The sequence below is a fragment of the Triplophysa rosa genome, linkage group LG1 (genome assembly GCF_024868665.1).
Source record: "Triplophysa rosa linkage group LG1, Trosa_1v2, whole genome shotgun sequence".
Lineage (NCBI taxonomy): Eukaryota > Metazoa > Chordata > Actinopteri > Cypriniformes > Nemacheilidae > Triplophysa > Triplophysa rosa.
In genome coordinates, this window is record NC_079890.1 from 33996483 (window position 1) to 34010734 (window position 14252).

The window sequence follows — 14252 nt, forward strand, 5'->3', positions numbered from 1 at the left end:
AGTTCTATTAACTCGAAATTGCTTGTGTGAGAAGTGGTTCCAATTAGTATGAAAGTCATTGGATTATGACCAAATATCAAGTCAAGTTTTATTTACTTATACTTTATATATCTGTAGTTAAAACGTATTTTGGTAAAATGGCTGTGAAAAGTTAGTTCTGCAAAGATCTGTAATTTGGTATTCGTTGAACCTACATAAGCAGACTCGTGTTGGTTTTCTTTAATACAAACAAGTCCTTTGGTTCATCATGGTTGGACTTTGTCTAATGTTCTTTTCATCGATCTTATCTGCATTGCTGCGTTCAGCGGGAGCGCGCTTCTTCCCTCTGTCGCGCGCACGGTCAAGTGCATCAGTCTGTTATTTTATGATCGGTGAAGATGGCGATGTGCGCGGCGATCCGATGCGTTTCGGCAAACCTTCCCCGGCTCACGAGACCCGCACGCATCTCTACGAGACACATTTTGCAAAGGTCAAACGAGTTCAGGACGCTTTACACGAGCTCGCGGCTGACGGGAGGTACAAACTTTATTAAACTTGTGTCCAAACCCGCTGTACCGCAGCCATCCTGTTTGTATTTTCCTCTTTAATAAAAAACTTGAATATGCTGACAGTAAATGTGTGCTTTATCAGATGATTTGCTACAGAGAGCAAACATGTAACAGTGTTGTAAGAATGTAACTTTTGTTCATCTTTGTATCTTAACGTTTAGCGGGTGGTCTGTTCGCACTGAGTTACTGAACAGGTTTTGTTTCGGTCTCCGGATGCCGATTTATTGCTGAACCTGTTTTCTTATAATGCCATTTTATCCCTTTGAATTCGTTCTTGTTTCAATTTGCTCTACTGTCTTGTTTTTACATTGAGAGTTGTTTTTCTCACCGACTTAAATTGTTTGTTCTGCAGTTTCTCTTCTAACTGGTTCATTCGAGGTTAATGTAATTTCTTATTTTCCTGCTTTTATTCTAGGTTTATGTGTGTCTAATTAAATAATAGAAAAGTTAAGGAGCACATGCCGCATCCGAAGTTTGACCCAGAGGCCCCCGACTCCGAAAGCTCTTGAAAATATTGAACATTCCTGAAAATCTGCTTGTTTCTGAAATGAGACTCTTTGTGATGCGTGACATTCGTTACAGATGATTTCAGATTTCCCTCAGATGCATGCAGAAGCAACAACATGACTGTCCTGCACAGCCATGCTTCAGCCCTATTCACGATCTGGTTTAAACCTGTATTTGTGCATGGGTTGATGCTTGAATCTGAAGCAATTGAGGCGTTGCACCTCTGGAGACCCTACATGACAGCAGTTTATCGGTGTGCCAGAATTACATTGGTGACATTTATGCTGCATCCAATTAAACATTCAGGTTTTGACTTAATTTACAGCATGAGAATCTCATTTTGTAAGCTGTTTAATGGTTACTTGTTATGTCACATCTTTTGATCTGAGTCCAGCATTCATAAAATTGTTCTTGTCAGGAAGGGTAAATGGAGTTACAGGAAAAAGTAACATGCCTTAACCTGATCTTCTACAGCTGTGCCTCCAGCCTCAGAGACGGCACATTGCACAACGTTTTATTGTTGTGATCAGTAAAATGACATGAACAGGTAGGCAAAGATGACAATTCAGGAGGGACTATATCATTTATATTTATGCATTTGGCAGACACCTATACCCGAACGACTTAAAGTGCATTACAAGATGTTTTATCAATATGCGTGTTCCCTGGAAATCAAACACATCTGCTGTGCTTCTAATGCAATACCAACTGAGCTATAGAAACGTCCTGTTCTGAAAGCTCTGGTCTGAAAATAACGAATGCCTCGTGATGAACCTGGCAAATGTTCAACGGTCATCTGCTGAGTAGCTTAATGAATTATTCAACTTTTTCTTGTTTCGTCTCTACAGCTCTGAAGTTTACAGACAAACATGAATGGGTGCGAGTGGAGGATGGTGTAGGTACGGTTGGCATCAGCAACTATGCTCAGGTTTGCACCTCTCAAACCTCTTTAAATAGATGTGTAACCTCTTACATAAGCACCCCCCATTTTTGAGCATTTTATTGATTGCAAAAACAAGTTCAGAACATAAATGTTGTGTGTTTTAGCTTTCAATTGATGAATAGTTGATGGAATAATAATGTAAAATAAAGGTAATACAAATGCAGACACGATTAAAAACTAATTTCCCATAGGTTTTGGGGTTAAAAATTTGTGACAAATTTCATGTTTTTTTTTTCTGAATGGTAATGAACCTTAAATGCAATGTAAAACTGTATTTGCAACCCTTTAAATACACGTAACCTTTATTCCCTACAGGAAGCATTAGGTGATGTGGTGTACTGTGGGCTTCCAGAAGTGGGAACAAAGCTTGAACAAATGGGTAAGAACTGGTATCATTTTAAATCATATTACTTGTTGTTTGTTGCAGCACTGGAGACATAAATTGTCATTATTCTTTCAGAGGAGTTTGGTGCTTTAGAAAGCGTCAAAGCAGCGAGCGAGTTGTATTCTCCACTGACTGGAGAGATAACCGAAATCAACACAAAGTTGGCAGATAACCCTGGAGTAGTAAATACAGCCTGCTACGAAGCTGGTGAGTGCAGCATCTCTTATTGAAGCATAGCAAAACATTTGACACTGAATGTCTACATAAACATAAACATGCATTTCTCCATCTTGAAGGTTGGTTAGTTAAGATGACCATAGAGAAACCTGCAGAACTTGATGCCCTCATGGATGAAGCTGATTATGAAAAATTCATCAAATCCCTTGATTCATAATGGTGTTCAAGAAACATTATTTGATATTAATAATATACAGAGCCTTTAAAAATAATAATAATAATGGTTACTTTAGAACGCCACTGTTAGTACTAATACATTTCTTTAAAATATATTTATTTTGATTATGTAATTTTCCCCCAACCCAAATAATCTTGTGTAATGTGGTAGTTTAACTAAACTATGTGTTTTGCTGTTTTAAAAACCAAATCGTTCAAAGGGCTTTTGGATACAGTTTGAGGTGCTTTACATGGACTTCTGGTTTTGCTGATTGTATTAAACATGTATCAAACTTTCATCTCATTAGTTGTTCTTCTGCTGACACTACTACTGCAGGTGTTACCATATTTGCGATACACGATCAGGTACTGCTGAATTTGAAATATGCTGCATGTGCAAAGGTGAACGTTGTGTTTTAATGCACATGTTATTTGTCAAATGCAAACATCAAGTATCAACATATTCTTATGCAGTCATCATGGTTTCTTTTGCAACCCTTGCAGCATTTTGTTTTTCTACCATATGCACAGTTGCTGTTCAGAGCTATTGTTTCCTCTGTGTTGATGCTAAGACTTACGTAGGGAACGAAATGTGCACATGCACAATATCACCATGACCACTCTGCAGCACAGCAAACCTTGACCTTTGCTCTTAGATTAGGACGAAAAGTGTTTTAGTGTTCCGATGATCAATGATTAATGAAGTGGTGATCGTGGTTTCTTTCTCTGCCATCCAGAAGAAAGACTGAAACTGGTGCTAAAGACGATAAATCAGATTTCTCGTCAAGCTTTTCACATTTCTCTGCCTGGCCAATATCCAAAACATATCTGTACATATACTTTAAACTATTAATAGTTGTCTAATTTGGTCGTTTTCTAAAAATCTGTCTGAAGTAAATATAATATAGCAAATCAAATATAGTTTGTTTGGCACATATACAGTACATGGTTACATTTATCAAGGCATCGGCATCAAGGACATATAATAACAAATATTCATTTAATTCTAATGGATCATACTAGAAAAGAGTTACAAAAAGTAATGCTAAGGCTTTTGAGCTTACTGGTAAATGTGAAAAGATCAAGTTTTCTATTGTTTAAACAAATTTATTTTCTACAGTACATGCTCTGCAAAATAAAATAAAAACATCAGAAGCAACAATAAATCTATACAGAATGTAGATAGGAAGCACATTTGAGATCTTTGACGATGCTCAAAGTGAAACGCACCAGGGAGGTCACAGCTATTACATTTTATGAAATATAGAATTTATCATAAATTCTGTGTAATCAAACACTAGAAAATGAGGCCAACAAAAATAATTTATATAAGGCATTGAATAATTTAATGTTTTGGTTTAATTAAAATTCTAAGACTGAGATTGTTTTGTGTCATACAATTTTCTTTGGGGTGCCACCCTACAGAAGGGGGCCTCACACACTGAAAAGGTCTGAGAACCGCTTGTGTCAGACCATGGCAGCTTTGACATGATTTAGGGGCGGTTTTAAGACCAAAGTAAATGTTAGAGCTGTCTAAACTGAAAACAGTTAGCAGAGACATATCTTACATCAGTGCCATTGTTTTGTCTCAAAATGCACAAAAGTAATGTTTTTTGTAAGGCATGTTTGTAAAAACGACTTAAATGGCCTAATTTAACTTAGGTCTAGTCCTGGTTTAAGCTAATCTTTGTCTGGGAAACCACCCCTTAAAGATTTTAAGATTTAAGCAGCAGGGATTCTCCATATCAAAACAACATTTGTGAAAGAGCAACCTTTGCTTTACAACGTCCCCTAGTGACCAATTAAAACTACATGTCTATATACATGTCTATAGAGTCGCTATACAGATGACACAAACTATACAAAGGCTTTATTTAACCTACAAGTAAAACACATTACTTTTATTTTATAAGTAGCCACTGATCTATATAGATCAGTGGAAGTAGCACGTATTTTAAGGTACATTACGATATCTGTTTTTTTTTATCTGATGTGTTAACCTGATTAAGTATTTTCGTTTATATTTCGTTCATCTTATTTTGAATTCATCGTTCAGCCGCTCAGTAATAAAGTTGACGCATTTCTTCAGTAACAGGTTTTCAGTTGTTGAACTTTTAATTTGATATATCCTCGACGTACTTATATATCAGAACGAATACCCAGCTTCACACTTCCGGCTCAATGGCGCGTCCAGCGTTGCTATTGGTTCTTTTCTGTATATCCCACAAAACCTTGCGACGGTAATTCCTTTTCCTTTTTCAGCCATACTCCGCTACGTACGGTATGTGAATTTATTCCACCCAACACAAAGTTTATCCATTTTAATCCTTATTATTAGCGCACGACACGGTACTCAAACGTGTCCAGCCTTAAAGTGCACGTTGTTATGTATTCAAAATGGCCAGTTTTGTTCATGTCATACTTGGATTAGATTAAAAAAAAAGATGATGTTAGAATGCTTTACCCACGGTGGCAGTTTCTCGTAATTGCAGTGCACTCGGCTGCATATATTGAAAATGTTTTAAGAGCAAGTCAGTTGTTTGAATTATAAAATCAAATTTAAAATTTTGTTGAATTTAAAAGTAATACTCTAAGTGATGTTTACCGTCTGTTTACGCTGACCGATTAGCTTGCTAGCGCCGTGTTCCACAAGCATGACACAAAGTCTGGTCATTAGCATTGACAATGCAAAAATGTATGCTCTTTTATTATAATAATTGTTATAAATGCACACATTATGTGGTATTTATTTTATTTAAATTGTGTATTGTCATCTTTTTAATTGTAACTGCGTTAAGGATGTAGTAATGGACCTGTCTGGCCTGTCTGCTCATTACTGTTACATTTGGTTTGCAATAGGAGTGAGCAATCATGGCTCCCAACCGGAATGGCATGATTTTGAACCCCCACTTTCATAAAGACTGGCAGAGGAGAGTGCGTACCTGGTTCAACCAGCCTGCCAGAAAGCTCCGCAGGTGAGATGTGATATGAAACGAACCTTTACAGCTTTGTGGAAAGAAACCATTTGAAGGATGCACCTCATTGGTCTGTTTCCACAGGCGCAAGGCCCGTCAGGTTAAGGCTCGTCGCATCGCTCCGAGACCTGTTTGTGGATCTCTCCGGCCAGCAGTCAGGTGTCCAACTGTCCGGTACAACACCAAGGTCCGTGCCGGACGTGGTTTCACTCTGGAGGAGTTGAAGGTAAAATATATTTGAATTTTTCAATAAACATCATGCATACTTGCTCTACGTGTGGTAATACGTGGAGATTTAATTTGAAAATCTTGCATTTCTCTTACGTGAATTTTTGTTTAGCCTAATGTAGTTTTATAGGCTCTAGCTGGTGACACTTCCTGGCATAGGGTTATGTTTATTTCAAACAGTCAGATGATGACAAATTCTCCGGAATCGCTGTATTTTCTTGATGATACTCCTTGAACCCCTTTTGCTGATGACTGTTTTTGCGTTGAACGTTTGTGATTTTACAGCAGCTCCAGGACTACATCGCTCATTATCACACTCAGAACCCTTGTATTGTACCTTAATCTGTCCATAGGCTGCGGGTCTCAACAAAAATTATGCTCGCACCATCGGCATCGCCGTTGACCCCCGTCGCCGTAACAGATCCACAGAGTCTCTCCAGGCCAATGTACAGAGGCTGAAGGAGTACCGCTCCAAACTCATCATCTTCCCCAAGAAGGCTTCTGCACCCAAGAAGGGAGACAGCACTGTAAGTGCATCAATCTAGTTCACAATGCAACTCATTTTGATTGCAAGTTAGCACAGTTTATGGTTTACAGTGACATGCAAGTTTGCATTTTTTTTATTGAGCTTCAAGTTTAATCCAAGCTTGACCTACAACTTGTTTGCAGTCAAATGATGAAAATTTCTCCGGAATCTCTGTACAACCTTGATGATTGCCATTGAACCCTTTTCCAGCTGATGACTGCATAGTATTAGCAATGATGTTTTTCACTTCTGCATATTTTGGTCTCGATGTAACGCCTATTATTTTGTTCTCTAGGAGGAGGAGCTCAAGATGGCAACACAGCTTATTGGACCTGTCATGCCCATCAGAAATGTATGTATATTGAAGATCTAGTTATTTGTTACAAAGGGGATCTTTTTTACTTTGCATGAATTTAAATCATTTCTTAACGGCGTTGCAACATGTTCTAATGGAGTGTACACGTTCTGTCCAGGTTCACAAGAGAGAGAAGGCCCACGTGATCTCGGAGGATGAGAAGAACTTCAAGGCCTTTGTCACCCTGCGTACGACCCGTGCCCATGCCCGTCTGTTTGGCATTCGTGCCAAGAGGGCAAAGGAGGCAGCAGAGCAGGATGTGGAAAAGAAGAAATAAGCAACATTTGTAAAGAACTTTCAAGAAATAAATGTGTGACAAAAAAGCTTTTGTTTTTGCAGTCGTTTTTTAGAGATCCTCTATCATGTGTGCAGTTTCTTCATCATTTTCAAAGATGATGCTCTGTTTGCTACTCTAATATCATTGTGATTATTAGTTAAGGTTGTAGAAAGATTCTTGTAATGGGTGCCTTTATCTTAATCTTGTTTTGTCTAAGCCTTCTCTAGTTGGGGCATTTGCAATCTTGTTTAAAAGCGGGGTGAATGCATAGTTAGTTGCTTTGGTGTTGAAAGTATAGCTGGGGGGAAATTAAAAGACCATTTCAGAGTTTTCTTTTGTGTTTCTAGATTTGCTATTTATAGGTATGTTTTGAGGTAAAATTATCAGTTTTTTTTAATTATGTTAACTACTAACAATGTTTTTCCGTAATTTCAAATAAAAATATTTTCTATTTGCATTAGTGTGCAGAAAATTTAAACTGGAGAAACGTGTCAAATAACAGAAAAGATGCTTTATATTCTTTCAGACCTCAAATACTGCAAAGAAAACAAGTTCATATTCACTTTTACATGTTTGTACATGTATTCAGGAGAAAGTAAAAAGAATGATGTGATAACCTCTGTTTTTATCACAGTTTTCATGCGTCTTGTCATGCTATCAGTCTTTTACATTGCTGTTGGATGACTTCGATTTTAATTAAATTCAACAGACACTGGGCTGGAACGGCCACCATACATCTAGAAATGCTGAGTTGAAATTAAAATTTGGAATGGTCTCATTTTTTGTCCTCGGCTGTTCCTAATGCTTGTCAATATTCCCCAGCAGATGGCGATATTTACTTAAACATTTTTCATGCTTCGTTCTTATCTGAGTTCGTGACACCTGAAGTTTTAGTATTTTGATGATTTACTTTCTACATCTGAACTGTCTCCGGTAGTGGTACGTTTAATTTATCCTACCACACTTATTTTCTTGCATTTTTTGTAAAAGACTGGCTGTTAATTTGTAACAACTGCTTTTTCACACTTGTTATAGGGATTGTGATTGAGTATGAATTACAGATGATGTCATTGTCCAGTGTTTGGAATGGGCTGTGGGTGTGTTATGCAAACATTGCTTCTCTCCATATATCGATTTTTGTTTCACTTCTTCAACTTTCTGTTTGGACCTTTAAGGTAGTTTCATATACTGTATATACACTCACCTAAAGGATTATTAGGAACACCTGTTCAATTTCTCATTAATGCAATTATCTAATCAACCAATCACATGGCAGTTGCTTCAATGCATTTAGGGGTGTGGTCCTGGTCAAGACAATCTCCTGAACTCCAAACTGAATGTCAGAATGGGAAAGAAAGGTGATTTAAGCAATTTTGAGCGTGGCATGGTTGTTGGTGCCAGACGGGCCGGTCTGAGTATTTCACAATCTGCTCAGTTACTGGGATTTTCACGCACAACCATTTCTAGGGTTTACAAAGAATGGTGTGAAAAGGGAAAAACATCCAGTATGCGGCAGTCCTGTGGGCGAAAATGCCTTGTTGATGCTAGAGGTCAGAGGAGAATGGGCCGACTGATTCAAGCTGATAGAAGAGCAACTTTGACTGAAATAACCACTCGTTACAACCGAGGTATGCAGCAAAGCATTTGTGAAGCCACAACACGCACAACCTTGAGGCAGATGGGCTACAACAGCAGAAGACCCCACCGGGTACCACTCATCTCCACTACAAATAGGAAAAAGAGGCTACAATTTGCACGAGCTCACCAAAATTGGACAGTTGAAGACTGGAAAAATGTTGCCTGGTCTGATGAGTCTCGATTTCTGTTGAGACATTCAAATGGTAGAGTCAGAATTTGGCGTAAACAGAATGAGAACATGGATCCATCATGCCTTGTTACCACTGTGCAGGCTGGTGGTGGTGGTGTAATGGTGTGGGGGATGTTTTCTTGGCACACTTTAGGCCCCTTAGTGCCAATTGGGCATCGTTTAAATGCCACGGCCTACCTGAGCATTGTTTCTGACCATGTCCATCCCTTTATGACCACCATGTACCCATCCTCTAATGGCTACTTCCAGCAGGATAATGCACCATGTCACAAAGCTCGAATCATTTCAAATTGGTTTCTTGAACATGACAATGAGTTCACTGTACTAGAATGGCCCCCACAGTCACCAGATCTCAACCCGATAGAACATCTTTGGGATGTGATGGAACGGGAGCTTCGTGCCCTGGATGTGCATCCCACAAATCTCCATCAACTGCAAGATGCTATCCTATCAATATGGGCCAACATTTCTAAAGAATGCTTTCAGCACCTTGTTGAATCAATGCCACGTAGAATTAAGGCAGTTCTGAAGGCGAAAGGGGGTCAAACACCGTATTAGTATGGTGTTCCTAATAATCCTTTAGGTGAGTGTATATCTCCTGTTTAACACACCTGACGCTTTTGCACCTGGATGTTTTAGTGACTTATTGCTAAGAAACCATTATAGTGAAATGGAGCAAGGATGATGAGGTCAGACTTCTGATTTCAGAAAATGACCTGTTGACACTTCAACCTGAAGTGGCCAAAATCAATTATCAGTGAAGTAAAGAAACCATTGTAATTGTCTGCAATCAATGAAGCAGAAGAGATCTTTTCCTAAAAACCTATACATGGATCAATGCACCAAAAATATCTTGACCCAGGAGAGATGAGTAGGGAGATAATCATGCATAAGGTACGTAAAGAAGAGTGTGTCCTAGTTTTACCCTTGAATGTTTGAAACTGCTGTAGAATGGGTTAAGAGAGGTCACCTGCTAACACCTTGATATGTGGTTTTCATTCTTTAGCTTGATCTAAAATAAAAATGTGCATTTAAACAATTCTGCTCAGCTTTACCAAAGGAACGAATTGAATTGAATACAACTTTCAAATGTTAATACACCTACATGCTCTTGCATACCTATTCAGATTTAGTTTTTTATGCAGTCAACATGTATTACGGTCATAAGCAGAAACATTAGACCTGCATGGACAACTCAGTTTGGGATTGGCCGAGAGAACACGTGATTAGAGATGATCACATCTGGCCGTGGAAGGGAGAGGAGGAATATAAATGTGCAGGGGCCACGTTTCCCTTAGGGTCATGTGGCATATTTTCTCCAGCATATTGCACTTTGTTATATAGCAATGTTACAACAACCAAGAAAATATTTTCTCTATTAAAAGAATTAATTTATTGAGGGCTGACGTTTGGTTCAATGACAAAAGAGAAACCTAGTAAACTATCCTATTCACTGACACTTCATTGTTTGCAAGACGTTCACATGCGTTATGACCTGTTTACTTTAATTTATGGATAAAACTGATGGCATTCTAGTTGCATCTAATGCCAGGCCAAAATAAATATCTAAACGTTATAATTTGCCATGGGGGTAAATGTACAATGCTGAGCACGTGAGCAGATGCGTTTCTTCTGCCTGATTGTTATCTCTAGTGCCAGTCCTTCTAATCAGAATCCTTATTTATTTTTTGTGGTGGAGTGGCTCTTGATCTTTCTGAACTGGAGATGCTGAATTGGCAGAGGTTGTTTATCAGCACAGCCTAGTGGCCACAACAAACCAAACTTCAACTTAATAATTGCAGAAATCGACAGTCGAATAGTTGTTTTTGTCTGTTGAGTTTTTCCTCAGCAAGCAATAACAAAACCGTTCTAGGTTTTATATCTCTGGAAATGTTATCCCAATGGGAACGGAATGAACGATGCCTGAATGTTTTCTAACACGTGTGGTGATGTGTTCCAGAATATTTCGCATTGATGGGAGTTTTACATTGGCATGCATGGGTTATATAAGACATGGACAACTCTCTGTGTTTTTTTTTTCTGAAATAGGTTGTGGGTGGACTGAATAAGCTCTGGATATACAATAATGGCAATTGCTAGAGAATGAGTGTGGGTGTTTCACCTGTGAGTATATCTTCAAACAGCTAAGCCACTAATTGATGTACTTTTTAAATGAGACTTAATTCAATTGTGTTGCATCCTGTTTTGCTGTCTGTGTTTATGCCCACATGCATCGCTAGCATAAGGACATGACAGAATACTTCCTCCAATTAAACGAGTCCTATTTCTTATTTTATTAAGCTCATATCTTACCTTAAAATATCTTTCTTTGCATTCGTCTATAGAATCAAATGGCATTATGTTCTGTTATCTCAGCTGCCAAAGCATTAGGTGAATCAGATTTTATCTCAATCTTGTCTCTCTTTTGATGTGTGCCAAGTACAACATTTTTGCCTAAAAGCCTATGTGAAAGTATCATACTCAAATTTTGGTTTAATGGCGTCAAGTGGGAGAGGAAAGTTATAGCTAAAACATTTGTTATGCAAGGCTGTATCATTCTAATTCAGCTAAGAGCTTGTTGAGAAGAATAGTGTAACAGTGCTATTTTGTATCTTTTGCCATTTTTACCATGACAAATCATCAGACTTTACTATCACACCTGTTTCAATAACACAGCTTATACATTGCTACTGTACATACATTTCCTTAAGACAAAAGTGGTTTGTGTTATTCATTAGCAAATGTGTAAAAAATGTGCAGTCGTGGCCTAATGGTTAGAGAGTCGGACTCGTGACCAGAAGGTTGCCGGTTTGATTCCTCAGGGTAACGACTGAGGTGCCCTTGAGCAAGGCACCTTACCCCTACTTGCTCCCCGGGCGCTGCAGTGATAGCTGCCCACTGCTCCGGGTGTACGTGTGGTCACCACTTGCTGTGCGTGTGTTCACTACTCTCTGGATGGGTTAAATGCAGAGGTCACATTTCGGGTATGGGTCACCATAACTGACTAATAGGTCACTTTCACTTTCACATTTCCAAACCACAGCAACAAAACGGCTTTAAAAAGCCACAACACCACATTAAAATATTTAAAGTTTTGTCCTCAAGTTTTGAGCAAATTACGCATCAACCCAGTTATCAGAATTACCACCTCCTATTAAAACAGCATTGCTTGGGATTTTTGTCATACTAGCATTAATTCTGAAAGGACTAAATGTCTGTACTTTATTTTTATGTTTTTCATTGAGGAAATATAAATGTTATGATCCGTGATTTACTGGTTTAATCCTCAATAGTTGATCCACAATGTATTGTCATTTCTTCTTGTCATCTCATGTCATTTAGGAAAATGTGTTGTCACGCTTTGTCTTATCATGCAATGAATGAATTTCAGTGTAACTCTTTACCATAACGTCGACGCAATGGCAATGGTCCCATCAGCATCAGATCTGTGGACAGGTCTCTTCAGCATCAGATCTGTGGACAAGTCTCTTCAGCATCAGAGCTGTGGGCATGTCTCCTCAGCATCATATCTGTGGACAGGTCTCTACAGCATCAGCATCAGATCTGTGGACAAGTCTCTTCAGCATCAGAGCTGTGGGCATGTCTCCTCAGCATCATATCTGTGGACAGGTCTCTTCAGCATCAGCATCAGTGATGTGGAGAGGTCTCTTCAGCATCAGATCTGTGGACAGGTCTCTTCAGCATCAGATCTGTGGACAGGTCTCTTCAGCATCAGATCTGTGGACAGGTCTCTTCAGCATCAGATCTGTGGACAGGTCTCTTCAGCATCAGATCTGTGGACAGGTCTCTTCAGCATCAGCATCGGAGCTTTGGGCATGTCTCCTCAGCATCAGATCTGTGGGCAGGTCTCCTCAGCATCAGATCTGTGGGCAGGTCTCCTCAGCATCAGATCTGTGGGCAGGTCTCCTCAGCATCAGATTTGTGGGCAGGTCTCTTCAGCATCAGATCTGTGGGCAGGTCTCCTCAGCATCAGATCTGTGGGCAGGTCTCCTCAGCGTCAGAGTTGTGGGCAGGTCTCCTCAGCATCAGATCTGTGGGCAGGTCTCTTCAGCATCAGATCTGTGGGCAGGTCTCTTCAGCATCAGATCTGTGGGCAGGTCTCCTCAGCATCAGATCTGTGGGCAGGTCTCCTCAGCGTCAGAGTTGTGGGCAGGTCTCCTCAGCATCAGATCTGTGGGCAGGTCTCTTCAGCATCAGATCTGTGGGCAGGTCTCTTCAGCATCAGATCTGTGGGCAGGTCTCCTCAGCATCAGATCTGTGGGCAGGTCTCCTCAGCGTCAGAGTTGTGGGCAGGTCTCCTCAGCATCAGATCTGTGGGCAGGTCTCTTCAGCATCAGATCTGTGGGCAGGTCTCTTCAGCATCAGATCTGTGGGCAGGTCTCCTCAGCATCAGATCTGTGGGCAGGTCTCCTCAGCGTCAGAGTTGTGGGCAGGTCTCTTCAGCATCAGCGCTTCTCTCCACAGCGCTCGAGTTTCTTTGCAGCAACAGCAGGTAAGACACTAGCGCTCATATTTACACTCAGGATGCCACTAGATTGCATGTTTATTAGTTATCCAGAAAGTTGAAAGTAAGAGTATTGTTGATGGTGTTTTATGCAATGTGTGATAATGCGGTACATTTAATGGAATGTTATAAAAGGATGCTTCTACATGCGATGTTCAGCACACCGATTACGAATAAGTCTTTGGAAAGGAGAAAACAAGCAATATTTAAAACCGACACTTGCACTCGTTCCGATGTTTATTTATTTTCTGTTTTATGGATTTTATACTCGTTTAACACTCGCAAAATATGTTTGTCTGCATTGCGCGGTATCGAAACAACCAGACGAATAAAGTTTCAGGCTTGCTTTAGGTCTCCACTAAAACCGTTTGTTCTATTTGATGCTTATACGAAAAGATCAAGTTTGATATTTGTTCATTTCGACTGTCTGTCCTGAGCCAAAGCGGATCTGTAAACCACAGTTGGTTTAAAATTTTATTGAAAAATTCAATTCATTCCAAATAAATTGTATTTGAGATGCTTACAGAATATATCATGTCGTATATCAAATGATCTTTCTGTACCGTAATGGCTCGTGTGATTCTCAGTATTGCCTAAAGTGGACTTCAATTTGAAATTGAGAGCGTGATGATGCTGAAACACAGTCTCGCGCTTATGCGATTGTTAAATATAGCCTATATTCACTCTACCTTTGCTTTTATTTATTTATTTGTTAAAAATGAACCGTTACGCTTAATGAGATCCCATTTGTAATGTGATAAG

At 39.4% G+C, this 14252-nt stretch overlaps 3 protein-coding genes and 2 non-coding genes across 5 annotated transcripts in view; all 5 read left to right on the top strand.

Moving 5' to 3' along the window:
* The first annotated feature begins 272 nt into the window (after positions 1–272).
* Positions 273–3089, top strand: gcshb (glycine cleavage system protein H (aminomethyl carrier), b). Its single transcript, XM_057345061.1, has 5 exons — positions 273–516; positions 1904–1983; positions 2314–2377; positions 2459–2590; positions 2680–3089. Exons 1-5 carry the CDS (start codon positions 378–380, stop codon positions 2775–2777), a joined length of 513 nt encoding a protein of 170 aa, XP_057201044.1. The 5' UTR covers positions 273–377; the 3' UTR covers positions 2778–3089.
* A 1854-nt stretch (positions 3090–4943) lies between these two features.
* On the top strand, positions 4944–7197 carry rpl13 (ribosomal protein L13). The gene is made up of 6 exons (XM_057335197.1): positions 4944–5057; positions 5636–5751; positions 5836–5977; positions 6333–6506; positions 6801–6857; positions 6979–7197. Exons 2-6 carry the CDS (start codon positions 5648–5650, stop codon positions 7135–7137), a joined length of 636 nt encoding a protein of 211 aa, XP_057191180.1. The 5' UTR covers positions 4944–5057; positions 5636–5647; the 3' UTR covers positions 7138–7197.
* Positions 6165–6248, top strand: LOC130563275 (small nucleolar RNA MBII-202). Its single transcript, XR_008964087.1, has one exon. It is a non-coding gene; the product is annotated as a small nucleolar RNA MBII-202 (small nucleolar RNA).
* LOC130563271 (small nucleolar RNA MBII-202) lies at positions 6654–6737 on the top strand. The gene has a single exon (XR_008964086.1). It is a non-coding gene; the product is annotated as a small nucleolar RNA MBII-202 (small nucleolar RNA).
* Positions 7198–13313: 6116 nt separating the features above from the next.
* cpne7 (copine VII) overlaps positions 13314–14252 on the top strand; it is a 54575-nt gene continuing 53636 nt past the window's right edge. The window contains exon 1 of the mRNA XM_057335508.1: positions 13314–13478. The gene's annotated coding sequence lies outside the window, so the exon portion shown is untranslated. The remainder of the gene's footprint in view (positions 13479–14252) is intronic.